We start from the raw sequence: 26,952 nt of genomic DNA on the forward strand, positions 1-26,952 counted from the left end.
TGTTTTTTGCACAAACTTTTACACAATCAACCAGGCACCCACCGGGGATAGCCCCGGGCTATCAGCCCAGGCCTGCGGTGCCTTGGAGAGGGGGTACTCCTTTATTGGGGGGTCCCCACCTCCCCAGGGCTCCCTGGCCTTGGCTGACTAGTGGTCAGGTATAATGCTTTGGGTGGGGGACCCGGTGAAAGGGTACCCCGGCTGTGACATTACACCCCCGCTAGAAAGAGTCCGGTGCTAGTTATGGAAAATTCAGGGAATCCATACTCATATTGTCCCATGTATTTCCACAACCAGGACCGGCTCAATAGAGCCTGGTGCTGGTTCTTAAAATACAGAGAACCTCCACACATTTTTCCCCTGTATTTTAAGAACCAGGACAGGCTCAACAGAACCTTGGTGCTGGTTACGCTAGTAGCATTAAAAGGTCTGAGTTTTCATAGGGGAAAACTCACCCTCTCTCGCATAATGTAATAACCTCGAACTCACAAGTTCGCAGGCCATTACATTTGGTGAGTTGTGAGACAAACTCGGACCTTTAAATGTGCACACAAAAAACTCGGACCCTATGACATCTTGCCCTTTATATCTCTCCAAACATTGATAAATCTACCCCTAGTGCTTGGATAAAAGGGCAAGAAAAAATTTATAACACAGATTAAACAAACTCATCGCTTTCAGTGAAGTTACCCAGGTGGGGTCTGAGCAAAGGGACATTGTCACATTAAATCTTATTTACAGAACGTCCTGTGTTCTTAATTTCCGTGTCAGATAAACGTGGTTTTTATAATGTTGTGGTCATGTGTAGGATTGCTTGTTTTGCAGCAACTTAAATTAGGTTGTGATCGCAGTTTGAGATAAGTAAGTTACTCTCTGAAGACTTCCTAATGCTGGGTACACACTGGCTGATATATTGGCCGATCAATTGATCGGCCAATATATCGTGCCCTCGTCGGCCAGTGTGTACAGACGATATGTCTGCGAACGACATCGTTCACAGACATACCGCATTGGCTGTGCTGCACAGCCGATGAACAGATATGTCTGCAGACATATCTGTCCATCGGCAAGTGTGTACGGGCGATCAGCCAATCGCCTGTACACAGGGGCGCCGAGCCGCGAGCGGGTACTAATTACCCGGGTCCGGCACCGCGCTCTCTCCCTCTTAGGTCACAGCAGCCTAGCACACGCTGCTGTGTGCTGGGCTGCACTGGGAGACTGTCCGAGGCTGCTATAGCAGCAGCAGCAGGAGAGTTTCCTGTGCCAAAGGGGGGGGGACGATCACGCCCCCCATTGGTTGTGCGCCAGGCTGAGGGGCACACAGCGCAACCCTCCAAAGCGCGCAGCGGCGCGAACCGATTGTTTTTTCCTGGGTTTTTTTCTTTGAAGGGGTCCGCATCATTTTTGCAAAAAAATAAGTGTTAAATAGTTAATGCTTTTATTTCAACATACATATTTCGGCTTAGTGGCTCTTTACAGAAAGATGCTGTGATTGCTTTGTAAACCCTATGTGAGATTTACCTGATAGGAAATCCATTGATACCCACCGATGAAAGCAAAGCTGCTCTGTATTGGCTAGTTTATATAATTATTTAGTGTGTTGAGTAAGTGCATTCATTCTATGAACAGCTTCAAATATTGCCCCAGAAACAATGCACAGCCTATTTCCTGTATCCCTGGGAACTACTGGGAGGGCTGGCTGAGTCCTGTGGTTATAGGGTAATATTATGCATTTTACATTTATTTACTTTCCATAGGGGCATAGGGCAAAATTTACTAAGCGGCGGGTTCTAAACCCCAGTGGTTTGGTGGCGGTTTTGCTATCCACAGACTTACTAAGGCCACAACCGCCGCAAAACCGCCATCAAAACACATTTTAGAATAGAATAGAACAGGGCTAGAGCTAAAATTACTAGTAAGTGGTTTTGGAATTCATTTAGAAACTGCCGTCAAACAGCCACTAAACTGCCAGGGTTTAGAACCCGCCGTCAAACCGCCACCAAACCGGCGGGATTTAGAACCCGCCGCTTAGCAAATTTTGCCCATAATCTAAAACAAACATAGAATAAGAAGTGTTGAAAACAGAACAGAATTATTTGAATGCTTCTATTTACCCCCACTTCCCAGTTACAGTGGCACTGGCCCCCTTTCATGACCACTGGCAGAGTCTCTCCTTCCTTTCACTTACATGGAACTCTCCTCAATTTAGTAAGGAGCTGCCAGTAACGTAGATTAAGGAACATTCCCAGGAAACACACCAAAGATAGTTTGTGGGAGCTGCCTTGCACACTACAGAAATAGTTTAGTCCACAGCAACAGGTTTTACTATTAGTGGACAGATACTACCACATCTGTTGGGAAGCCATTCCATGTGCCCATCACCCTTACTAAATACACACAATTATCAGTTCTGGAATTAGGGACCGGTCACCATTTAGGCCAGTAAAAGTGTTATCCAGCTAAATCTGACAATATGGCATTGTTGCACCATTCCTCTCACTCTGGAAAATGACTGAATCCTAAAATGTATTGATTAGGTGTCCGTACAGCTCTTCTCTTTTTTACATGCAACACATGAATCATGGTCTGAAAACTATACATGTCCTTTATACTCGTCCGGCCGCTTCGGATCGATTACACACAAGTCTCACAGCAGCAGGGTCGGGTACAGAACATATTTTTATTCCAAAATAATTAGACTGCAGATCTTGCATGTGGTGGTTCCGGTTCCACCTCGCTTAGAGTGTCCGGCGGCCGGTCAGGTGCAGCGCCCTGCGACTGCTCAGCCTCCACTTCTTTCTGTGAGTATGATGCGTCCAACGTTTTGGCGCGCTCCACTTGCTCCCGCAGCCTGTGCAGGAGGCAGTGGGAGGTCTTCGTCAGACTATGCTGTGTAGGGAGGAGAAGGCGAGAGGAGCAGTCGGTGATCAATGTGTAATAAACGAAACACCAGCGGCAGCTATCAGCCAACTAATTAAGAGGTACGAGCCAATTATCAATCAAGCTAATAGCTGGGATGCAGCTGGTGTTAAGTGGGGGCTGTGCCCTGGTCGCTAGGAATAGAAAACAATTATACGTAAAAGGCTACAAAGGAGTGTTGATCCCGCTTACTATATCATGGGATAGACGAGCACATGGCTGAGAAATGTATGGCTGGGGAATTTTTTATAAGTTGCACGTTGCCCATCCTTCCTGGAACTATAAGCAGTGCAGCAATTCCTCATGAATTCACAATATTTTGCTGTCCCTTCTATTAACAGGCCTGATTACTGCTGGGTTTGTCCGTATGGTTTTACCCTTGCAATACCAGTGAATTATAGAGCATGGGCAAGCCTTACAGCATATGGGCTAACCTATCCGGTTGCTGTGAGACACTCCTAAGGTTGATAAATTAACACGAATAGACACAGCGCCACCTTCTGGCCGTATCCCGTGTCATGGCCTTGAAAGAAAAAGCACTCCTATTCCTCAAGCACTTGTAATGTCTAACGCTCTATGATTCGTTCCTATTAATCAAAGACAAACAGCAGCAGCACCAGTGGTAGTAATTATACGTCCAAGTGTTTATTCATCCATACTAGTGACTACATTACAACCAAGCTTTATTAAGTCCCTCATTCCTGCTAATGAATAAAGGGAAGCGTGCAGCAACTCTGTCCAAGATAATGACTTGAGGTCTTTCCATGCCCAAGATTGCTCCCAATAATATTTTACAAATGTTAAAAGACAAATACAATATTAACTACACAGCAAGATGTGTGTTCTCCTTATCTCCCCTGGAATACAGGGGCCATGACGAGGGGGAATATAGGGCCTGATTCAGAGCCGGACGCTATTTGCGCTCGCTCGTTCAGAAAAAAGGGGTGGCTATTCAAATGAACCGTTCGCTAATTGCGGTCTGTTCAGGCCTCTAGGTCTGAACGAGCGAACAAAACATGTGGTAGTTTTTTGGAAAACTACGCCCCCTGGCCGCTCGCATCCTACGTCATGTCCGCTATTTATTAGATTAATCGAGTACATCGACCAGCGTATGAACTGCTCGCTATTCTTGTGGTTGGTTTTTCCTACCACAATCCTGCGAGCAGTTCTGACTATAAAATAACCCAGTGACGTGGTCAATGACGCTGCTGTATTAATTATGCACACCCATAAAACGCCCGTTTTGACCTTTAAGCACGCCTGCGTTCGGATCTCCACTCCCCGTTTTAAAGCACCTTCCCCTGTTACCACCCACATACGCCTCCTCCTGTCACTCAAAGTAGCAGGCATTCGCTATATAGCGAACAAACGATTTTCGGCCGCACTGACTGGTTCGCGCATGCGTATTATAAACCGTACACATGCGCAGATGTGCGAACATCACTCAGAACGAGCGTACTGCCGCTTACGAGCGGCTCTGAATCAGGCCCATAGTCCCAAGCCTTTCTATAGCTTTGTTATATTGACCAGTTGCAGGTACAAATCTACACAGAGGGCCCATTTCCTCGCAGACAGGAACAATGCAGCAATCCAGCCGGCTTTGCGGACTTGTTTGGCAGATACTGAAAGCTGCCTCCTCTGCCCAGTACCCTCATCGCCCTTATTGCTGGAAGCGAATGCTTAATACATTGGGCGGTCAGCAATCGGTGACCTGGTATAAGTAATGGTGGTCAGGCGGGTGAAACTGAAATGAAGTGTTGAAGAGTTAAGCTTGGTACACAGTAGATGATGTGTGTACCCAGCGATGTTCCCCTTTCCACGAGCGACGGGCCTACATATCGGACGGCCCGTACACACTGGACGATCCGGTGCCCGCCCGCCCGATATGTTGGCCCCTGCCGCATCCCGCAGCAGGGAGTCGTCAGCTGCATCGTCTGATTGGACTGCGTGTAGGGAACATCAGACGATGCGACTGACGACCCCGCGGGAGCGCGCACTGAGTGATATAGTGCGTACACACTGGACGATTTTAACGATTCATCCTTCCGATGCGTCGGAATCAGGGAAATCCTTTAAGAAAAATAATCTAGTGTACAGGGGCCTTTAGCATTATAAAGATACGTATGTAGGATGGCGAGCGTCTGTTAGGGTGAAGTGGGCAAGACAGCGCAGAATCATATTTCTAACACAGCAGAGTGGTTTACAAGTCCCACGTGTGAGATCATTAATTGGTAACGAGTTGCATGAGGTTTTCCAAATGAATTTTTATAGTTTGTGGTTCTCATTGTTACACCATTATCATTCCATTTGCATTCTATCTTATTTAATCTACTAAAGTACTGTCTACACCTTTTGTTTACAGAATTATTATTGGTAAATGAATTAGGAGATAATACAGACAATGGCATGTCCTCTCCGCATGACATACAAATTACTAATTCGTTAATACATAGTTTTAATCAGATTTATTGTTTAGAGCCAATATCCGTTTTGATTTAGATGATCGTAAAAGCCAACAGCAGTAATGTCGCAATTACAGTCTATGGGGCCAATTGAATTAGTGCCATGTAGGAGCGATGCAGGCGACATGCTAAAATGCCGGCAACAAGCACCGTACACCGCACCCCCATGTACAGGAGATGTGCGCACTGCACATAGTCTGTACCTTGCGCCGGAACATTCAATGTAAAAATCGCATGCAATTGCATTGACCCCTTTAAATAGGTTTAGTCAGTGACTAAAATGTCAACATGTTGCAAATAGTACATAATGTCGACAATGGATTTTAAGTCTAGTCCTAACTCTAACTTTACTATTGTTGACATATGACCCACGACAATATTTCATGTGTCAACAAGTTGGGCGTCTACACTTTAACCATGTCGACATCATGACTTTTGACATTATGGTGTCAACCTTGTCGACATGCTGACTACATTCTCTATAGATCAGTAGTTCTCAACTGCCATCATCAAGTATCCCCAACAGGTCATCTTTTCTGGATTTCTTCAATCATACACAGGTGAGTTAATCTATTTTGCTGGGTCAGTAATTATCCTACCTGTTTACACAGACAGAAATCCTGAAGACATGACCTGTTGGGAGTAATTGAGAACCACTGGTCTAGATGTTGGGAAGACGTCTCCCAGTGACAATTAGACAATAAAAGTAAGAATAAAGGTGAGGAGTTAGGAATCTGTATGTGACCGCCCACAATTCCTTCTATACATGGCGGCACTGCTGGTGTTATACTACCTGTGAGTGTATGCTAGTGATAGGAGCGGGACAGCTTACGTAGAAGGTGGCTAGGACTCTTGTGACTACCTGCGCTCAGAGTTTTTAGCATTCCATGCAACAAACACTGAGCTTTATGTTAAAACGCGGCCCTCTCCCTGTGCGCGGTCTCTGACTGTGACAGTTCACTCCCAGTATTTTATGGTAACAATAATCCACACCACTAGGCATCACAGATGAACAAAATATTTGTTATCAGCAAACAATCAAAAACAGCAAATACCATCATCCTCACATAAACCTTATTGTCATCAGAGCCGTAACTAGACTTTTGGTGCCCTGTGCCAGAAAGAGCATTGGCGCCCCCCTCATTTTTCAAAGGGACATAATGCACCCTAAAAAAGGGCCATGGCTTCATGGGGAAGGGCCAGGGAAGAGATAGGAGATGCTGGGGATGAAATAAGAGGAAGATACAAGCAAGAATGATAATTAACAGAAATTTGACAGACCTGTGGTGCCCTGTGCGATGGCACCGGCCGCACTACCCTAGCTACGGCCCTGATTGTCATCCTCACATAGACCTAATGGTCATCCTCACATAGACCTAATTGCATCTTGTATTGCGATAGGCAAACTGATCAGTGTAAAGGTGCAAACAATGTTCTATCAGTCCGTCCTGCTGACAGGTAGAGTACAAAGAGTTATTGTGAAGGGACCCTCACCTGCAGTATGTGGAGTCCTTTAAGGCACACAATAGCCAGCTCACACAGTCCATCCCATGTCAGATCCACATGAGCCATGCAGAGCAGGGGGCTGGGGAAGCTCCTTTGCCACAGCTGCTGGAAATACCCCTCCTGATCAGGCCTCGTTATGTACTTGTAACACAGCAGCTCCTGAGATTGGGGCGACAGTGACAGAGAGCGTGAACGAACAAGAATAACCTTGCGCTTCTGAGCAAACAGGACTTTAAAAAAAAAGTATTGTAACCAAGAAGGGATGGCTTAAAATTATTGTAGTGGCCAAAACTATTTTTAGATAAAAGAAAAAAGTACTGCGGAATAAATTTAAAAAAAAAAAATAAGCCCAACAAGAAAAAACAAAAATAAAAAAAAATAAGACATTTGTTCCCTTAAGTCAAGCATGTCTACATGGCATGCCTGAGGCTGCACCCAGGCCCTTTTAAGAATTTTAACTCTTACTAGTACTTATTTAAGAAAAATAACAAATATTCTATATATTACAATATTTAAAGTGCCAGGCTCCACTCATCACCCGTCTATTCCCCAATGCACAGGTTCCCAAACTCTGTCCTCAGGACCCCAAACAGTGCATGTTTTCCAGGTCTCCTCACAGAATCACAGGTGAAATCATTAGCTCCACCTGTGAATCTTTTAAAATGTGTCAGTGAGTAATGAATTCACCTGTGCACCTGCTGGGTGACCTGGAAAACGTGACCTGCGTGGGGCCCTGAGGGCCGAGTTTGAGAACCACTGCCCCAGTGTATACTCCAGTGTCCCCTAGTGGATGAAGGAGAAATATAATTTTATTATAAATATTGCTCCTCCACATCGGCCGAGCATTCTCGTTACCCCTGCCTTTGGCAAAATGCAGGCACCAGGGGGTTGCAGGCTGTCCTCTGTACGGAAGGAGTGACACTGGCACATTCTCTCTGCCTCCCTCTGATAATAAAGCATTTAGCACACATACACAGAATCTCAGTACATAGCATTGAATGGCGCATATAAGTCACATGCTCAGTGACTGTGCGCCCGATTCCGAGGAGGACGCAGACTTAGCTGCGTCTTTTGCTGCAGTCGCGTCTGCCTCTTTATACTAATGGCGCCTTTGATTTGTAAAGAGCAGAGACGCCCTCTTGCAGCTTCTTAAGACAGTGCATTTCTGCCCCGGTGGATCTTTAGACACACCATCGGTTGTACAATCGGAACTTGCACCAGCCCTATGGCCTCCTGTGTGAGCGGCTGTGCGTCTTTAAGCGCATCTTTCAGCGACATGTCCCCCCCCGGCTTCACCACCCCCGTTACCTCCCAGGAATGTCTGCTACAATTCATGCGTCCGATTCTATGCTGCAGCTCTGTGCGCAGACAACTGGGACTCAGACGCATGCACAGACTAAAAACATCGCCCATTTGCGTGCGTCATCGATGCTGCGTTCACCTGACTCAGGACCTTTATGACATCTAATTGTAGTGGCCTACGGAGAAGTCAGGACAAGGTATGTAAGTAGGCATGGTTTATATCACCATATTATTAGGTTGATGTTAAATGTTGGAGTTAATATGACAGGTTTGCTTTATACAAGCCCAACAAAAAGTAACTGAAGCTAGAATGTAATTATGGGTTTACAAACGACTCGTCCCTGCTCATCCTGACACTTTTTTTTTTTTTTTTTATTATTATTCTCTCCAAAAAACTGTAAAGTCAACTGCGGCAATGAGCGAGAGGGTAATATAATGCAACAATCGCACTTCAAAACAACTTTGTCTCTTATTACGTGGGAAATCACACGTCAGGGAGCCACGGGCAGAACAGCGGTCTCACAAGCTGCACTTATTTAATAAGATTCATTGTTTACACCTCTGCTGCCAGTTTCACCCACCCATATAACCGACATGTGTCAGTGGGCGTTAATCTAATTAATGTAGAGTTGTTACACTTCAATTCACTCTCCTGTATAGTGCTATTTACGGGGGAAAGAAATGTGCTTTTTGCTTCAGCAGTGTAAGGTGGGCAACGAGTTTTAGGCACCGCTGCACTCTGTATTACGGTATTACGTCAGCCACTGAAAATAGGTGAAAATAAATAATCTTAGGATTTTTGGTCAAATCTGATCCAAGATCAGTAATAAAATGATTAAGGTGTCTATTTACTAAGCAGTGTTAGAAGTGAAAGGTGAAGAGTGAAAAGTGATAAGGTGCCAGCCAATCAGCTCCTACCTGTCATCTCACAGGCTGTGTTTGAAAAATGACAGTTGGGAGCTGATTGGCTGGCACCTTATCACTTTTCACTTCTCCTAACACTGCTTAGAAAATAGACCCCCAAATGTTGTTTCTCCATTAAATTGTCACAAATATAATACAAAACCATGGATACTGGTTGCATGACAGAACATCAGTGTGCCTGCTACTTAGGAGATCAGGAGTTCATTTACCATCTGTGGCTTCTACACTACTCGAGCGTCTGGGTTTAATTAAAAAGGTCCAATTGACACACTTGGAATAAATGTTTGTATAAATCCTCCATTCTCCAAATATTCACCTGCCCACTTTATAAAAGTGTTGTGCAGGGCTTTCCTGAGAAGCCCCGCTGGTGAATGATCATTGATTTGGAATTTAGAGCTGACCATGGTGATCCTGTTGAATGAATATTCTTGTATTTTGCAAGTCAATGCCATGAACGGCCATTAGATTTGGGACTTACCTGTCCATAGGTGCCCAATAAAATCTCTGGTTCTCCATCAAAATCGACATCCGCTGTTACAGCACAGAGTACACTGTCAAACTGGTCACTATCTGGCAAAAGAAGCTGCTCTCTGAGACCATTCTGCAAGATGTTTCTGAGGTAAACATGGTATGAAGAGCAGGACAATGTATTAAAGGGAGCATAAATAGACCAGTAAAATCAGAATTACTAGGAATCCTCCCCACCACTTGGGCAGTGGTGCTGCCTTGAAGTGTGTAATGCACTTTTTTTTTTATCTACATAACAGTCAAACAGATTATCCTTAAGCCAACTACAGAACTTTCATTTGCTGAAACATATATAGAAAATTAGACACAAATCTGAGGTGAAAGTATTTGGAAATGAATGATATGCACATAGATGTGTCCTCATACACCTTTCTGCCATATGTGGACAATATGCATGGCGCAACTGAAGGTGCGTCCACACACAGCGATTTTTTGGACGACTGAGCTATAACGATATTGTCATCGTTCAGTCGTCCAAAAAACTGTTCAGTTTCTGCCCCAAAACGATGAACGATAACGACCAATGTGCGCTCCCGTTTGTAGTTGGTAGTTCATTGCCCGATATTGTCAGGCTGAACATGTTCGCCAATGAGGGAGGGAGCCCGGCACTTAACGATATAGTTCATGATATCATTCAGTGTTCGCGCTCAGTGTTGTTAACGACACTGAGCACACCCACCGGGGACACACGGGACGATGTCCCTGCAGTGGGAAGGACAGACTCCATGTCTCATAGATCCTTTCTGTGGAGGTAACCCTGCAGTGGGAGGGACAGACTGCATGTCTCATAGATCCCTTCTGTGGAAGTAACCCTGCAGTGGGAGGGACAGACTCCATGTCTCATAGACCCCTTCTGTGTAGGTAACCCTGCAGTGGGAGGGATAGACTCCATGTCTCATAGATCCTTTCTGTGTAGGTAACCCTGCAGTGGGAGGGACAGACTGCATGTCTCATAGATCCCTTCTGTGGAGGTAACCCTGCAGTGGGAGGGACAGACTGCATGTCTCATAGATCCCTTCTGTGGAGGTAACCCTGCAGTGGGAGGGACAGACTGCATGTCTCATAGATCCCTTCTGTGTGTAGGTAACCCTGCAGTGGGAGGGACAGACTGCATGTCTCATAGATCCCTTCTGTGTAGGTAACCCTGCAGTGGGAGGGACAGACTCCATGTCTCATAGATCCTTTCTGTGTAGGTAACCCTGCAGTGGGAGGGACAGACTGCATGTCTCATAGATCCTTACTGTGTAGGTAACCCTGCAGTGGGAGGGACAGACTGCATGTCTCATAGATCCCTTCTGTGGAGGTAACCCTGCAGTGGGAGGGACAGACTGCATGTCTCATAGATCCCTTCTGTGTGTAGGTAACCCTGCAATGGGAGGGACAGACTGCATGTCTCATAGATCCCTTCTGTGTAGGAAACCCTGAAGTGGGAGGGACAGACTGCATGTCTCATAGATCCCTTCTGTGTAGGTAACCCTGCAGTGGGAGGGACAGACTGCATGTCTCATAGATCCCTTCTGTGGAGGTAACCCTGCAGTGGGAGGGACAGACTCCATGTCTCATAGATCCCTTCTGTGTAGGTAACCCTGCAGTGGGAGGGACAGACTACATGTTTCATAGATCCCTTCTGTGTAGGTAACCCTGCAGTGGGAGGGACAACTGCATGTCTCATAGATCTCTTCTGTGTAGGAAACCCTGCAGTGGGAGGGACAGACTGCATGTCCCATAGATCCCTTCTGTGTATGTAACCCTGCAGTGGGAGGGACAGACTTCAAACCTCATAACTCTCCTCTGTCTGTGTCACCCAGAGAAGGAAGTAAAGAACAAAAGTACCTTTTATACTGGTCTCTTAAATGATCTACTCCATGTGCAAATGACTAACCTATAAACTGCAGACAGCTCTATGGTACTGGTCACCAGGACACTGTATTCCTCCTGAAAGGTACGTCCTTCACCAGGACCTAGGGTTAGAGAGTCTAATTAACAACAACAACAACAACAACACCACCTAAAAGCGTCCTCAGTTGGGAAGTTTGGACAATATCCTCACCCTCACATGAGCACACCTCTTCCCCTCCTCCATGGACGCTGGGCATGCTGAAGACGAGCACCTTGGAGAGAGGACCATCCTGCTGTAGAGACCAGCTCTGGAGGATCTCTGCTTAGAAAGGGAAAGTGAAGTCAGGCACATAATAGACCCAACAACTGCTTTGTACCATCATTCTTCTTCATCACCAACTCACTGCAGATACTCATCAGTCATATTCAGCTCACAATGGGAGATTACACACGGTCACACTCGGCCAAATGCCTGGGCTGGGCATCTGTCATGTGGATGCCTCATACCCCCTATAATGGTCGCTCTCAGCACTGTAAATGCTTTGTTTTGTATTAAAAAAAAATTTTTTATTGAGTTCAAAACAGTTTAAAGGTATACAAGATAGAAGTAATGTAGAACAAAAACCATGGGGGAACATGATTATTCAAGCAAGCTGTGTTTACAGTGGACCAATGTAACAGTGACGAGGAATCCTACTGTTGCACTGGACCAGATAAATAAGTCAGAGAGGTATGAATACAGGAGAGAAGCACATATCTGTACTGCATACATAGGGGGAGGGGCCCTAGATTGCACACCCTAAGCACACATCTGTACTGCATACATAGAGGGAGGGGCCCTAGATTGCACACCCTAAGCACGCATCTGTACTGCATACATAGGGGGAGGGGCCCTAGATTGCACACCCTAAGCACGCATCTGTACTGCATACATAGGGGGATGGCCCTAGATTGCACACCCTAAGCACGCATCTGTACTGCATACATAGGGGGATGGCCCTAGATTGCACACCCTAAGCACGCATCTGTACTGCATACATAGGGGGATGGCCCTAGATTGCACACCCTAAGCACACATCTGTACTGCATACATAGGGGGAGGGGCCCTAGATTGCACACCCTAAGCACGCATCTGTACTGCATACATAGGGGGATGGCCCTAGATTGCACACCCAAAGCACGCATCTGTACTGCATACATAGGGGGATGGCCCTAGATTGCACACCCAAAGCACGCATCTGTACTGCATACATAGGGGGAGGGGCCCTAGATTGCACACCCTAAGCACGCATCTGTACTGCAAACATAGGGGGAGGGGCCCTAGATTGCACACCCTAAGCACGCATCTGTAATGCATACATAGGGGGAGGGGCCCTAGATTGCACACCCTAAGCACGCATCTGTACTGCATACATAGGGGGAGGGGCCCTAGATTGCACACCCTAAGCACGCATCTGTACTGCATACATAGGGGGAGGGGCCCTAGATTGCACACCCTAAGCACGCATCTGTACTGAATTCACTGGATTTTTAAGCATACGACCTGTAGCCAAAAAGCACACATACATACACCAGAATATATAAATATGTTTCTAAATGGGGTTTAGTCTGAACAAAAACGCTGGTCTTCATAAAAGAGGAGATATGGAGACCTACAAGATAAGAGTCCCTGGCCCCAAAACCCTCCTAGCTGTACAGTCAGCCAAAAGAAAGGCAGTCTTCCAGGCAAGAAGCTTTACCTTCAATGAATCCAAGGCTTTGAATACTAACATTGTGTAAGTCTGTCAGCAAGAAGTTCAGGTCCCAAAGAGTCGTTGGGGAAATGAATGGAGGTTGAACGTTTATCACTAGCTGTAAGTAAATGCCCCCATAAATCTACAATGTATTGGGGCAATTCCCCATTCTGCAGACAGAGGGGTCAGGAAATCAGGAATATTCTCAACATGTTGAAAGATCTTGGTTCCCCAATTACAACCCGAAAATGGTCGGAATCTGCAAATCAGGGATTGTCAACATGCAGAAATTTCCCGACTGATCGCCGATCATTGATGACTGCCAGTGGGCAACGGATCACATCAGGGAATCGAGGAAATGCACTTCAAATGTATGGGCTGCATTCTCATAGTCACCGTTTTCTTTAAAAGAAAGGAGAGCACTGAAACCTGAGCCTGCTGGGAGATTAGTGTAATGCTGGGTACACACCTGAACGATATAATGTTCATTCGAGCGACGAATGATATATCGATGGAGGATCAGTGGGATGTGACTGTGAACACCGTCGTTCACAGACTATCTTATCGTTCCAGCAGCACAGACTATGACTATATATCTAGCAGATATATCGTTTAATCTGTCCGTTCTGCCGACCCGTCGGGCGAGTGTGCACCCAGCTTAACATCTCCATCCATAGTAGTAATAGTGCAAGTGAAAGGAAGGAAGAGGTAGGAAACTCCTGCTAGATGCAATGTGGAAAATTCTCTATGTACTGTGTTCTTCTTGACCAGTCTGAGGCACAAGGAAGACCCAAAAGCCCTCTCTTACCTTCTTCAGGACCTACGGACACATTGATCCAAGGGGTATGAAGGGATAGGTAATGTAAAGGAAAGTTCAAAGGGATCGGCATGGCATTTACCAGCAAAGTCCCCATCCCTTGTTTTTAGTAGAAGTGCTCCACCTTGTGGTACAAAGAAGATTCCACAATCTTTTGTCATTCTCTAATTAGAACTTAGAACATCTCCGTGAGTTTTAGCGCAATTATGGGGAGCCTTAACTCTGGTTTTCAAAAACCCTCAAAGCGGTACTAAAGGGTGACGGCCTCTCAGTCATGAAGACTAGTGTACATTGTCACAATAGTACTCAACCAAATGGTGAAGGGGTCACCCCTGCTGTAGTTTAAACCACAGCCACACTATTGGAGCTAGTCTGATGAACGGGTTAAAGGATGGAGTGGGCTTGTTCTATTTTGAAAGGAGTTCGATCAAGAGCTCCCTCGAGAGGAATCTTACAAGCTGCACTATCTGGAAGAATTATGGTGCGTACACACTACACGACATGCTCCCTGAGCGATATCGTGTAGTGTGTCCCCGGCAGGCTGTGCTCAATGTCGTTCATGACATTGAGCACAGCCGCTGAACGATATCATTAACGATATCGTTCAGCGCCGGGCTCTCTCCCCCATTCCCCAACATGCAGCAACCTGACGACATCGTCAGATTGTGCTGCATGTTCAGGCGATGGACAATGTCGGAAACGACCAGCGGGAGTGCGCATCGCTGGTCGTTTCCGACATAAAAGTGCACGATATGTGCACGATTACGATGTCGTAATTGTGCAGTCGCTCAGTAATATCGCCCAGAGTGTACCCACCATTAGACTGTCTGCCTCAAGACCTTCATGCTAAAATAAACAAAAATCTGTGCATGAGCTAATGAAAGGATCTTGACTACTCCTGAGGAAAACAAGCACTGAATACAGTTCCGTAGGGAACAAGATTTTGTTTGTAGGAAGGCCAGTTATGAACAACCACCTGGGTGGTGACATTAAGACACCTATGTTGTATGCCTGACTCCTCTCACCAGGTATCTGAGGGGGAATTGTACCACCAGTCCTACAAAAGTAGCAAACATGCTCCCACCACAGGGGTTCCCAGGTGGAAAGCCTGTCAGGCATGCCAACTGTTTGTCTGAAAGCATGGGAGCAGGATGCATATCTGGTCATGCCAGTTTCCTTTTGTACTGTCTCTATGAGAAGCAGAGGATAGTCCACCCTGGAAGTCTGACACCTTGCCTTTCCCATGGACTGAAAGGAGTGAAACCCGGAGATCCTAGTTCTGGAAGCAGTACAATATAATTTTTGGTACTTACAGTTAAATCTCTTTCTCTGAATCTATCTGGGGGCCACTGCTACCTTGGGGTGTAGTGGTGGACATCTTAGGAGCAGGCACAGATCTTCTCAATCAAAGGGCTCGATTCAATTCAATGCTATATCTAAGAGAGCCCAGTATCTACATGCAAGAGTGAATTGACACCAGGCGGTGCCACAGAAACAAACGAATCCTGGACTGCAAGTCCTGTACCTTGTCTGTTGGGAGGAACACCCGCTGAGCCTTGGAGTCCAGCAAGGCCCCCCAAATGCATCATTTCCCAAGAGAGGATTTATTCCAACTGATGACCCATCCGTGAGCCTGGAGAAGATCCACTGTGACCCGGACGTGCTCCATGACAATCTCCAGGGACTGGGCCAGGAGAAGCAAGTCGTCCAGATAGGGAAAAAAAATCTGATTCACTTGCTCCTAAGATGAGCCGCCATGACCGCTATGATTTTTGTGAAGACACGAGGAGCCGTAGAAAGTCCAAAAGGCAAAGCATGAAACTGGAAATGATCATCCTGGACCGCAAGTCTAAGGAGCCGCTGGTGACTGAGGTGGATGGGAACATGCAAATAAGCATCATGCATGTCTAAGGAGGCGATGAAGTCCCCAGCTCCATGGCTAGAATAATGGAGCGAATCGATTCCATTCGGAATTTGGGAATTCTCATGTACCTGTTGAGAAACTTCAGTTTGAGAATTGGTCAGAAAGACCCATTCAGCTTCTGGACCAGAAACAGATTGGCATAGAAGCCCGTACCCCACTGAGACGTGGGGAACAGAACAATGACCCTGGAGGCCACTAGAGAGCGAATGGATTCTCTCAAAGCTCCTGCTTTTTCCTGATCCAAAGGAAGACCTGTGGGAAAAAACTGGGTTGGAGGATGCTCTCGAAAAGTCAACACGTAACCCTGGGAGACCACCCCTCTTACCCAGGCGTCCTCCGTGGTCGCCTTCCAAATTTCTGAAAAAAGTAGAAACCAGACTCCCAGGTGGAGGCCCGCCCCGTCATGCTGCAGGCTTGTCGGCTGGCTTAGCAGCCGGGCGTCTGGTAGACCAGGGTTGCTTACCTGCTGGTTTAGACCCTCTAGTAGAGGTACCCCGAGATCTGTAGAACAACAAGCCCTTGGCCTTACTCTGCGGACGAAAGGAACGAAAATTAGAAGAATGCGACCAAGGAGCTGCTCTGGAAGGAAGACAGGCCGTCTTAGATGCCACCAGAATAACCACTATTTCATCCAGATCCGGTCCAAAGAGCCTCAAGGGCCTTCTTAGAGTTGGAATCCGCCCGCCAGGAACGAAGCCAGAAGGCTCTGCTAGCCGAGAAGCTGGAACCTTAGAAGGTAGAATACCAGTGTCAATAGCCGCTTCCCCAAGATAAGGATATGCTCCACCAGCGACAAAAGCTTATTCCTGTGGGTACCTGAAGTGAGGCCATCTTCCAGGGCATCAGCCCAGCGACCAATGGTCTTAGCAACTCAGGCTGATACAGGGGCCGGGCGAGCTACCGCACCTGCATTAGAATAAATAAACTAAAAAGTCTCTAGCTTCCGATCTGTTGGATCCTTAAGGGATGCAGTGTTAGGAAGTGTAACATTTTTAACAAGGCGGGCAATATGCTCATCAACCGGGGAAGGAGACTCTCATTTAGTCAGATCTGCAGCAGGCAAAGGATAAAAGGTAGTAACACGCTTTAGACACCAGGAAGCGTCTATTAGGTTGGGACCGGCCTCCGCCAAAAGGTCATCATGCTGCGTAGAATAAGGAAATTCTGCAACTGCCTTCTGTTGATGTTTGAACACTGGAGCATTGGACATAGGGGCCGGATCCACATCCTTGATAAGCAAAACTGACTTGACTGCTTTAATCAAGGAAACTACAGCTACCTTTAACATTATCTGGGATAGCGGAGGCAAGCCAAGCAGGTTCTTGGATAGCAGTTGAAGCTGAAGGACCTGCCTGCTTTGGGTTGTAAACCAGTGAGTACAAAGACCATCGTGGTCCGGAACCTGTGAAGAGAACGCAGCAGGACAAGCCCTGCAATTACCCAGTACCAAAGCACAGACCTCCTTGGGAACTTTACCCCTGGAAGACAGTACAGCAATCTAGGAGGACCCCACACACCAGAGCAAGACACCGTGATGTGCCACACATGGTAGAGCAATGAATGTAAAATGCACCACACATAGAAATATAAGTGGGGCTATGCAGAGACTATAGCAAAGTACATTAAATACTCAAACACACAGACACATTCAATGCAATAATAAAGGCAATATTAAAGGCAATAAATGCTCAACAAACCACCCCAAGAGGGGGGAGAGGAGCTGACTGTATAACCCGGTGCTTAAAAGTGCCCTGGTGGTCTAGTTGGGATGCAGAGAAGTCCTGGTCCCCCCCTGCCAGCACAGACGGTGTCTCCCATACCGGCGGTGTAAAGCCACGAACATACTTGCCAGTCGGCGCTGGGGTGATGAAGCAGCAGCACGGGTGTCCTATAGGATGCTTAGAGCTATTTACTCAATAGAAAAATAATAGTTTAAAAATTAAAAGTAAAACCTATAAAAGCGGTTATCACAACTTCCACAGTGTGCCTCATGTGCAGACACCAACACCAAAACTGAGGTGCCTGTGGCTGGGGGCAAGGTATAGGGGGAGGGGAAGTCTGGGCTGTGCACAACAAGTTTAACCGTCTGGTGCCCGGACTCCAACTCACCAATCTATACCCAGCGTAAAGCCTGTGTCCCCTATGGAGGAAGAAGAAAGCACTATTACCTCCAGTTGCATCTGAAATGATGGTGTCCAAGCTTGGACCAGACAGAAAAGAACCTGAAAATGGAAGAGCCTTCTTAGACTCTGCTTCCTGACATTTGAGCCATAAAATGCATCTTGTTGTCATAGAAAGAGATGAAATTCTGGAAAGGCTGAGGGCAGCATCTTTTAGAGGCTCAATATATGAGGTACAAACATAGGAGAGAGAGGGAGAGGGAGAAGGAGGGAGACCTGGCTAATAATCTTATCCAGCTCTGGAAAGAATAAGCTAAGCATGGCAGAAACTGAAGTGCTGTCTTAGATTCTGTGTCTGCTTCCCAAGCCTTAGGCCATATTGGCACACACAGATATACTGTACAAGTGCCACATATCAAATTAATCAGTACAGTCTCCTGGTACATCCTAGTCACATTACATTGCGGCTTAAACGTATTTTCGTAAAAAAAAGACGCAAAAAAAAGGCCCGGCGCCAGCAGAGTATCCCAGGACCAGGCTCGCCAAGTGGGTCTGTTTTCGCGACTGCAGCAAAGACAAGTGAGGATACATTTGTATATGGTTAGTCGTATAGTAATAGTCTTTTATATGAGATATATGAAAGAATATAGCTGTGTTTATTATGTGATTTTCAATACGTGATCACAATGTTAGAAATTTTGATCAGTATACATCATATATATTACATGCCTTCAGGTACTGATTAGTTATTTAATGTTAAACTGTCTATACAGTAACATGGAGGCATATTAAATAGACAATTCTGATGCCTCAGTTATCCATAATAGGTTGACACAGGTGATCTTTATTTACATCATGTGACCATACGGATCAGTGTCAGCATCTATGCTAGCTCGCGGAGAAGCCAGTAACCATACCTTATCGCTATGGTCACCTGAACCCCCAAGGGTCTTATTGTAGATTGGTCCACCAGGTCACGCAGTTTTTGTTTACATCATGTGACTGGGACCTGACGGACACAACTCTGGTATTCATACTTAAAATATGGGTGTTCTTTATACATTTGAGTCAATCCTATTTATGACTATAATCAGTATCTTTAGAATATGATGGCCCGCTATTAAGCAAAAGACTTATTCTGTTTTAACATGTGGCTTGGTTGCTTATAACAAGAGATATGGTAAGAACTTACCTTTGTTATCTCTGTTTCTACGAAGTCCATAGGGTCCACAGGGTTGACCTTGGGGTATAGCTGGATCTGGATCCACGGGCACCACGCAGTTAAAGCTTTTGCTGCTCCCAGGATGCCCTTGGGTCCATCCTCCTCTATACCCCACCCCCGAGCCACAGGCACCTCAGTTGGTAAGCAGCCAAGGCCGGAGGAAGAGACGAAACAGAGAGAAGGAAGACTGGAACACACAAGAAAACCATACTCACAGAAATGGGAGACGGAAAAACCGGTGACCAGACACACAGCCCATATGAAGCCAGGTGCGTCAGGGCAGGTGCCCTGTGGACCCTATGGACTTTGTAGAAACAGAGATAATAAAGGTAAGTTCTTACCATATCTCTGGTTTTCTACTTCAGGGTCCATAGGGGGTCCACAGGGTTGACCTTGGGGATGTCCCAAAGCAGTTCAACTAAGGGCGGCGTTGGTCCTGTGCAGAAAGGAGAACCTGGCGCCCGAAGGATGCATCCTGAGAGGCAAAGGTGTCAAACGCATAGAACCTCAAAAATTTCTGAATGGAAGACCAGGTGGCTGCCTTACATAGCTGAACAGCAGAAGCGCCACGTCTAGCAGCCCAAGAAGGACCCACAGACCGAGTGGAATGAGCCTTAACGGAGGCTGGAACAGGTAAACCCTTCTGCGCACAAGCCTCACAAGTAACCGAACAAAGCCAACGGGCTAACGTTTGTTTGTTGGCAGGCCAACCCCTCCTGTGAAAACCAAAGAGGACAAACAAAGAATCAGACTTCCTAACGGAAGCAGTCTGGTCCACATAAACTCTGAGAGCACGGACTACATCCAAGGAAGCCTCACCAGCTGAAAGATCAGGTGACTGAAAAGCTGGCACAACAAGTTCCTGATTGATGTGGAACTTCGAAACCACTTTAGGAAGAAACTCAGGACGAGTGCGAAGCACCGCTCTGTCCTGATAAAAAATCAGAAAAGAGGGACGACAGGAAAGCGTCCCCAATTCTGTCACCCTCCTGGCAGAAGCAATCGCCAGGAGAAAAACGGTCTTAAACGTTAACCACTTGAGTTCCACCGACTCAAGAGGCTCAAAAGGAGGACCCTGCAGGACCCGAAGAACCACCGCCAAGTCCCAAGGAGCCACAGGAGGCACAAAGGGAGGCTGGATTCGGAGAACACCTTGGAAAAAAGTGTGAACATCCGGCAGTGTAGCGATCCTTTGTTGGAACCACACAGACAACGCGTACACATGAACCTTCAGGGAGGCAAGACGTAAGCCTAAGTCCAAAACTGATTGAAGAAATTCCAAGATCCTAGAAACTTGGAACACCTGAGGATCATAGTTTCTGGACTCACACCACTGAAAGTAAATGCGCAACACCCTGTGGTAAATCCGTGCGGAAGCAGGCGTGCGTGCCCTGAGTATGGTACTAATAACCGAACCCGAGAAGCCGCGAGACCTTAAGATGGCTGTCTCAAGAGCCACGCCGTCAAAGACAGCTGACCCAGATCCGGGTAAAGGCAGGGCCCTTGAGACAATAGGTCCAGACGCTGAGGAAGAAGGTACGGAGCGTCGATGGAGTACCAAGGACGTCTGGGCCACGCCGGAGCCACCAGCACGAGCGTCCTGCTTGAATTTCCGCAGGACCCGAGGCAGCAGAGATATCGGAGGAAATAGGTACGCCAGTTGAAACGTCCATTTCACAGACAGCGCGTCCACCAGACTTGTGCCTGCGTCTTTTGTCCTTGACCCGCACACGTGCAACTTGAGATTGTGACGGGAGGCCATCAAGTCCAGCTCCGGCAGCCGACATCTGTCCACGAGTAGTTGAAATACCTCTGGGTGAAGAGACCTTCCCCCGGGATGCACGTCATGACGGCTGAGGAAGTTCTCCTCCCAATTGAAGACTCCAGGGATGAAGACCGCCGAGATTGCTGGAATGTGGCACTCCGCCCAAGCAAGGATGAGAGACACCTCTGACATCGCAGCCCGACTGCGAGTTCCTCTCTAGTAGTTGATGTATGCCACCGTGGTGGCATTGTCGGATTGAACTTGAACCGCCCTTCCTTGAAGAGCGGTGCCGGACGACTGCAGGGCCATGTACACGGCCCGCAGTTCCAGAATGTTGATGGGGAGAAGTGCTTCTTCTGCAGTCCAACGTCCCTGAAGTGACAACGAGCCTGTCACTGCCCCCCAACCCCAGAGACTGGCATCTGTTGTGAGCAGGACCCAGTCCAGGATCCAAAAGGGGCACCCCTCGACTAGATGAGCTGTCTGAAGCCACCAAGCTAAAGACTGTCGAACCTCCGGGGACAACACCAGCATCTGAGACCAGATCCGGTGAGGTAACCCTTTCCATTCCGATAGAATCAGCCCCTGCAGGGGTCTGGAATGGAACTGGGCAAATTCCACCATGTCGAATGCCGACACCATGGACCCCAGAACTCTCATTGCTGAGTTGAACACGTCGGCAACTGCTCAGGCAACTGTGTATCCGCAGCTGTAGGGAGGAGACCTTCTCCGGAATCAGAAAGATCCTTTGCTGACGAGAATCTAGTAGGGCTCCCAAATGAACCATCCGCTGAGATGGAATCAGGGAGGACTTTCTCCAATATATCAACCACCCGTGTGCTTGATGACAAGCGATCGTCAGGTGGAGATGTTGAAGCAGTACCTCCGGAGAGCTTGCCAGCAAAAGGAGGTCGTCTAGATACGGCAGCAGCCGTGCATTCTGGCTCCGAAGATGGGCGGCCATGATCACCATCACTTTGGTGAATACCCTTGGTGCCGTGGAGAGGCCAAAGGGTAGCGCCCGAAACTGGTAGTGATGGCAATGTAGTGCTTTTAATTAAGCGGGTGACATGGGAATCCACCGCAGGTGGGGTTTCCCATTTCCCGCAAAGAGCCTCAGGAAAAGGATAATTGGATGCCAACCGTTTCTGTGATTGGAATCTCTTACTGGGCGACTGCCAGGCCCCCGCCTTATGATCCGTCAATTGGTCAGACAGGGGAAAAACAGTCGAAGTTACCTTAGCCTTTTTACAATTAGGATACTTCGACCTAGGAGCTGGCGCATCATCCTCTATATGAAGGATGGCCCGCACCGCCCTAACCAATGCCGGCACATTAATGGAGGACTTGGGCCATGGCATCCGAATCAGTGTCCTCGTGTACCTCTCCGTCATCTGAAGACCGTGCCCGTTAACTGTGCAGCCAGTGAAGCCGTAACTGGGCGCTTGGCTTCGGGGGCATGTCACTTTGTATTCAAGAAGTCAAAGGGTGGAATAAAGGATAGACAGTAAGAAGGTTGACAAAGAATAGGTTGACGCCAAATGGTCGACAGGTACAAAAAGTCTGTGCAAAAGGACAACAGATTCAAATGGCCAACACAAAATGGTTGACTTTGTTTTAACCCTAATCCCTCTCCACCCGATGCCTAACCTTACTCTCACCATCACCATAAAAATGTTGAAAATAAAAAAAAAATGTGTTGACCTTTTAACTCTGTCGACCTATTGCATGTTGACCATTTGGTGTCAACAAATTCATTGCCAACCTTTCATCTGGATCCCCAGTCTTATGGCACGAGTTTAAGCAAAACTAAGAACAGGCCATGTGGTTTAAGCCAGACGATAATAGGATAACTCAGTAACGTCAACAGTATAAGGGGTAGATGCATCGGAATCGGTATGATTTGTCCGGCGGTTGGAATCCCGACAGCGGCTGCCCGACATGGGTGAAAATCCTGATCGTCCCTAAGGTAAGTATTCATTAACCTAATTCCCTCCCCTAACCCTCCCTTAGGGGTGCTTAAACCTAACCTCTCCCCCAGTGCCTAACCCAAACCCCCCCTTCCCCGTTGCCTAACCCTAAGTCCCCCCCGGGGTGCCTAACCCTAACCCTCCCTCCCCTAGCCTAACCCTAACCTCCTGGGGGGGGGGTGCCTAACCCTAAGCACATCATCGCCTCACTGACAGCAGCACATCCCTGCCTCGCTGACAGCAGCACATCCCTGCCTCGCTGACAGCAGCACATCCCTGCCTCGCTGACAGCAGCACATCCCTGCCTCGCTGACAGCAGCACATCCCTGCCTCGCTGACAGCAGCACATCCCTGCCTCGCTGACAGCAGCACATCCCTGCCTCGCTGACAGCAGCACATCCCTGCCTCGCTGACAGCAGCACATCACTGCCTCGCTGACAGCAGCACATCACTGCCTCGCTGACAGCAGCACATCCCTGCCTCGCTGACAGCAGCACATCACAGCTTCGCTGACAGCAGCACATCACAGCCTCGCTGACAGCAGCACATCCCCGCCTCGCTGACAGCAGCACATCCCCGCCTCGCTGACAGCAGCACATCCCCGCCTCCCTGACAGCAGCACATCACCGCCTCACTGACTGCAGCACATCACCGCCTCACTGACTGCAGCACATCACCGCCTCACTGACTGCAGCACATCACCGCCTCACTCACAGCAACACATCCCCGCCTCGCTAACAGCAGCACATCACTGCCTCCCTGACAGCAGCACATCACCGCCTCCCTGACAGCAGCACATTCCTGCCTCACTCACAGCAGCACATCCCTGCCTCACTCACAGCAGCACATCCTGCCTCACTCACAGCAGCACATCCCTGCCTCACAGCAGCACATCCTGCCTCACAGCAGCACATCACTGACAGCAGCACATCACTGACAGCAGCACATCACTGACAGCAGCACATCACTGACAGCAGCACATCACTGCCTCCCTGACAGCAGCACATCACCGCCTCACTGACAGCAGCACATCACTGCCTCCCTGACAGCAGCACATCACTGCCTCCCTGACAGCAGCACATCACTGCCTCCCTGACAGCAGCACATCACTGCCTCACTGACTGCAGCACATCACTGCCTCCCTGACAGCAGCACATCACTGCCTCACAAACACAGACAAATACACATTTCTAACAGAAAAATGTCAACTGTTTTATTCACTTACATGGTCATCCAGTAAAATTCATTAACAATAATTAAAATTAAACAGCCTAGATATGCATGTATCAAAGCGCGACCGCACACCCAAGAGTAGTATAATTATCTACACACACACACACACAGATATATTCTCTAATGTTTGATTAATATCACAGTCTCTATAATAGTGTCACCTCGTATTACCTCTCTTTCCTTGATCCACGTGTGAGACACAGAAATATCCGCTCTGACATCCATACGCTGTGATTCGCCTCCGGGTATCCGGGATGTTGTGAACACTCAGCCAGGTAACACTGCAAAACGATTTGTTCCTCATACAAGATATTTTGACCGTACATACTGTAACGCTGGGCATACACTGCCAGATAAAATGTCCGACAGACCTACAGATATTTTATCTGGCAGCCTGACACCCTGCATATATCGCGGGCATACACTGAGATATTTCACAGTATATTGGCCCGGATATCTGTCTGTCGGCTGCAGCTGGGCATACACTGCCCGATGCGGCCGACATTTACCATACAAAACATTGCGTCGGACGGGCATGCTGTACAATCCGACATGCCCGACCAATCGATATTTTACCGCCCGTACACGCAGTGAAATTATCGGGGGGATCCGCTGATATCAGGCAGATCGCCCCGATAATTGTAAAGTGTATGCCCGGCATTAGTGGAAGTTACTTAATAATAATTAAAACAAGCAGCGACACTCAGTAATGGGAATACCTACTTTATTCAGCAAGACTTCGCTCTATGCAAACACATGCATCTTTTATATATAAAGATTTCATTTTATATATAATCCTTTTTTTCCCGGTTATCTGGAGCACCAGGCCTAAATGCTACTATAGACCAGCTAAAAACCATACCTGTCTTCACCCATAGCACTCACCTCTTGTTTAGCAATACACTTGAAAATGACAGTAAGAGCAACTTATCATTCATGTCTGTATTTAGAACACTCCACTCATCATCTTGTCTAGCAGCGCTCCTCACAGTGACTGCATTCGCTGATCATGTGTATGACATTATACAGCAGTGGTCCTCCCCATGACACAGCCCATTCATATACCATCTCCTCCTCATTACCTTGTACAGCATTGCCCCTCACAGTGACATCAGGAATTATCATGTTTGTATGATGTTCCCCTTCTCATTACCATGTGCAGCAATTCTCCAATTGATAGTGACAGAGGGCCTGAATCAGCAAGGAGCGCACGGATGCAGACGCACGCAGCCGGCCGCTGAGAGAATATGCTAATGATTGCATACGCACGGCAATCGCAGCACAAAGATGCAGACGCCCAGCACTACATACTGCCGCCCCCTTTACCCTCCGCTAACGTCCGTACTGATGCGCAAGGCTGAGAAAACATTGGGAACATGGGATCCGCATGCAGACTAAAGGTAGACCTGACCCTGCCGCAGGAGTTGAGAGACTTCCTGCACGCAGAGGGACGCCAGACTGCATCCGGAATCTCAGTTGCTAATTTATGCACGCCCCTATAACAGGGTGCGAACGCACTGGCACGCCTGCGTTCGGCCGACTACTCCTGGTATCCACCCACAAATGGCACTTCCTGTTAATTACTTTTTCCTGGGTCTTAGTATTCACTGCGCTCGCTTTTGCGGACGAAGTGAGTAGTTCGCGCATGGCGACCCAGACGCATGCGCAGACCGCGAACATAGGCCAGTTGCGTGCGTCTGCATCACTTGCTGAATCAGGCCCAGAATGACACAATCTATGATCATGTCTTTGTCTATAACATCCTGTCTAGAGCAGTGCTCCTCATTGTGATTGTAGAAAACTTGATTAAGTTTGTGAGTAAAACAGCTCCCTCATCATTAATTTGTATAGCAGTGCTCCTCATAGTGATAAGAAACTCACTGATCATGTCCTTCTTACTTTGTATAGCAGTGCTCCTCATAGTGATAAGAAACTCACTGATCATGCCCTTCTTACTTTGTATAGCAGTGCTCCTCATAGTGATAAGAAACTCACTGATCATGCCCTTCTTACTTTGTATAGCAGTGCTCCTCATAGTGATAAGACACTCACTGATCATGCCCTTCTTACTTTGTATAGCAGTGCTCCTCATAGTGATAAGACACTCACTGATCATGCCCTTCTTACTTTGTATAGCAGTGCTCCTCAGTGATAAGACACTCACTGATCATGCCCTTCTTACTTTGTATAGCAGTGCTCCTCATAGTGATAAGAAACTCACTGATCATGCCCTTCTTACTTTGTATAGCAGTGCTCCTCATAGTGATAAGAAACTCACTGACCATGTCCTTCTTACTTTGTATAGCAGTGCTCCTCATAGTGATAAGACACTCACTGATCATGCCCTTCTTACTTTGTATAGCAGTGCTCCTCATAGTGATAAGAAACTCACTGATCATGCCCTTCTTACTTTGTATAGCAGTGCTCCTCATAGTGATAAGAAACTCACTGATCATGCCCTTCTTACTTTGTATAGCAGTGCTCCTCATAGTGATAAGAAACTCACTGATCATGTCCTTCTTACTTTGTATAGCAGTGCTTCTCATAGTGATAAGACACTCACTGATCATGCCCTTCTTACTTTGTATAGTAGTGCTCCTCATAGTGATAAGAAACTCACTGATCATGCCCTTCTTACTTTGTATAGCAGTGCTCCTCATAGTGATAAGAAACTCACTGATCATGCCC

At 47.3% G+C, this 26,952-nt stretch overlaps 1 protein-coding gene across 4 annotated transcripts in view; it reads right to left on the reverse strand.

Annotated features, from left to right (window-relative positions):
- Positions 1-26,952, reverse strand: part of KPTN (kaptin, actin binding protein) — an 82,853-nt gene that overhangs the window by 46,801 nt on the left and 9,100 nt on the right. For 2 of the 4 annotated variants that reach the window (XM_088477086.1, XM_088477088.1), the window contains exons 7-12: positions 24,436-24,545; positions 11,692-11,799; positions 11,524-11,602; positions 9,592-9,727; positions 6,876-7,046; positions 2,662-2,889 (exon numbers count right to left, since the gene is read on the reverse strand). In XM_088477086.1, the coding sequence (XP_088333212.1) occupies positions 2,695-2,889; positions 6,876-7,046; positions 9,592-9,727; positions 11,524-11,602; positions 11,692-11,799; positions 24,436-24,545 (799 nt within the window). In that variant the 3' untranslated portion in view covers positions 2,662-2,694. Of the gene's footprint in view, positions 1-2,661; positions 2,890-6,875; positions 7,047-9,591; positions 9,728-11,523; positions 11,603-11,691; positions 11,800-24,435; positions 24,546-26,952 lie in introns of those variants that run through there. The other 2 variants (XR_015878973.1, XM_088477087.1) reach the window with 1 other exon arrangement.

This window comes from Taudactylus pleione, unplaced genomic scaffold (genome assembly GCF_031769625.1).
Source record: "Taudactylus pleione unplaced genomic scaffold, aTauple2 ptg000199l, whole genome shotgun sequence".
Lineage (NCBI taxonomy): Eukaryota > Metazoa > Chordata > Amphibia > Anura > Myobatrachidae > Taudactylus > Taudactylus pleione.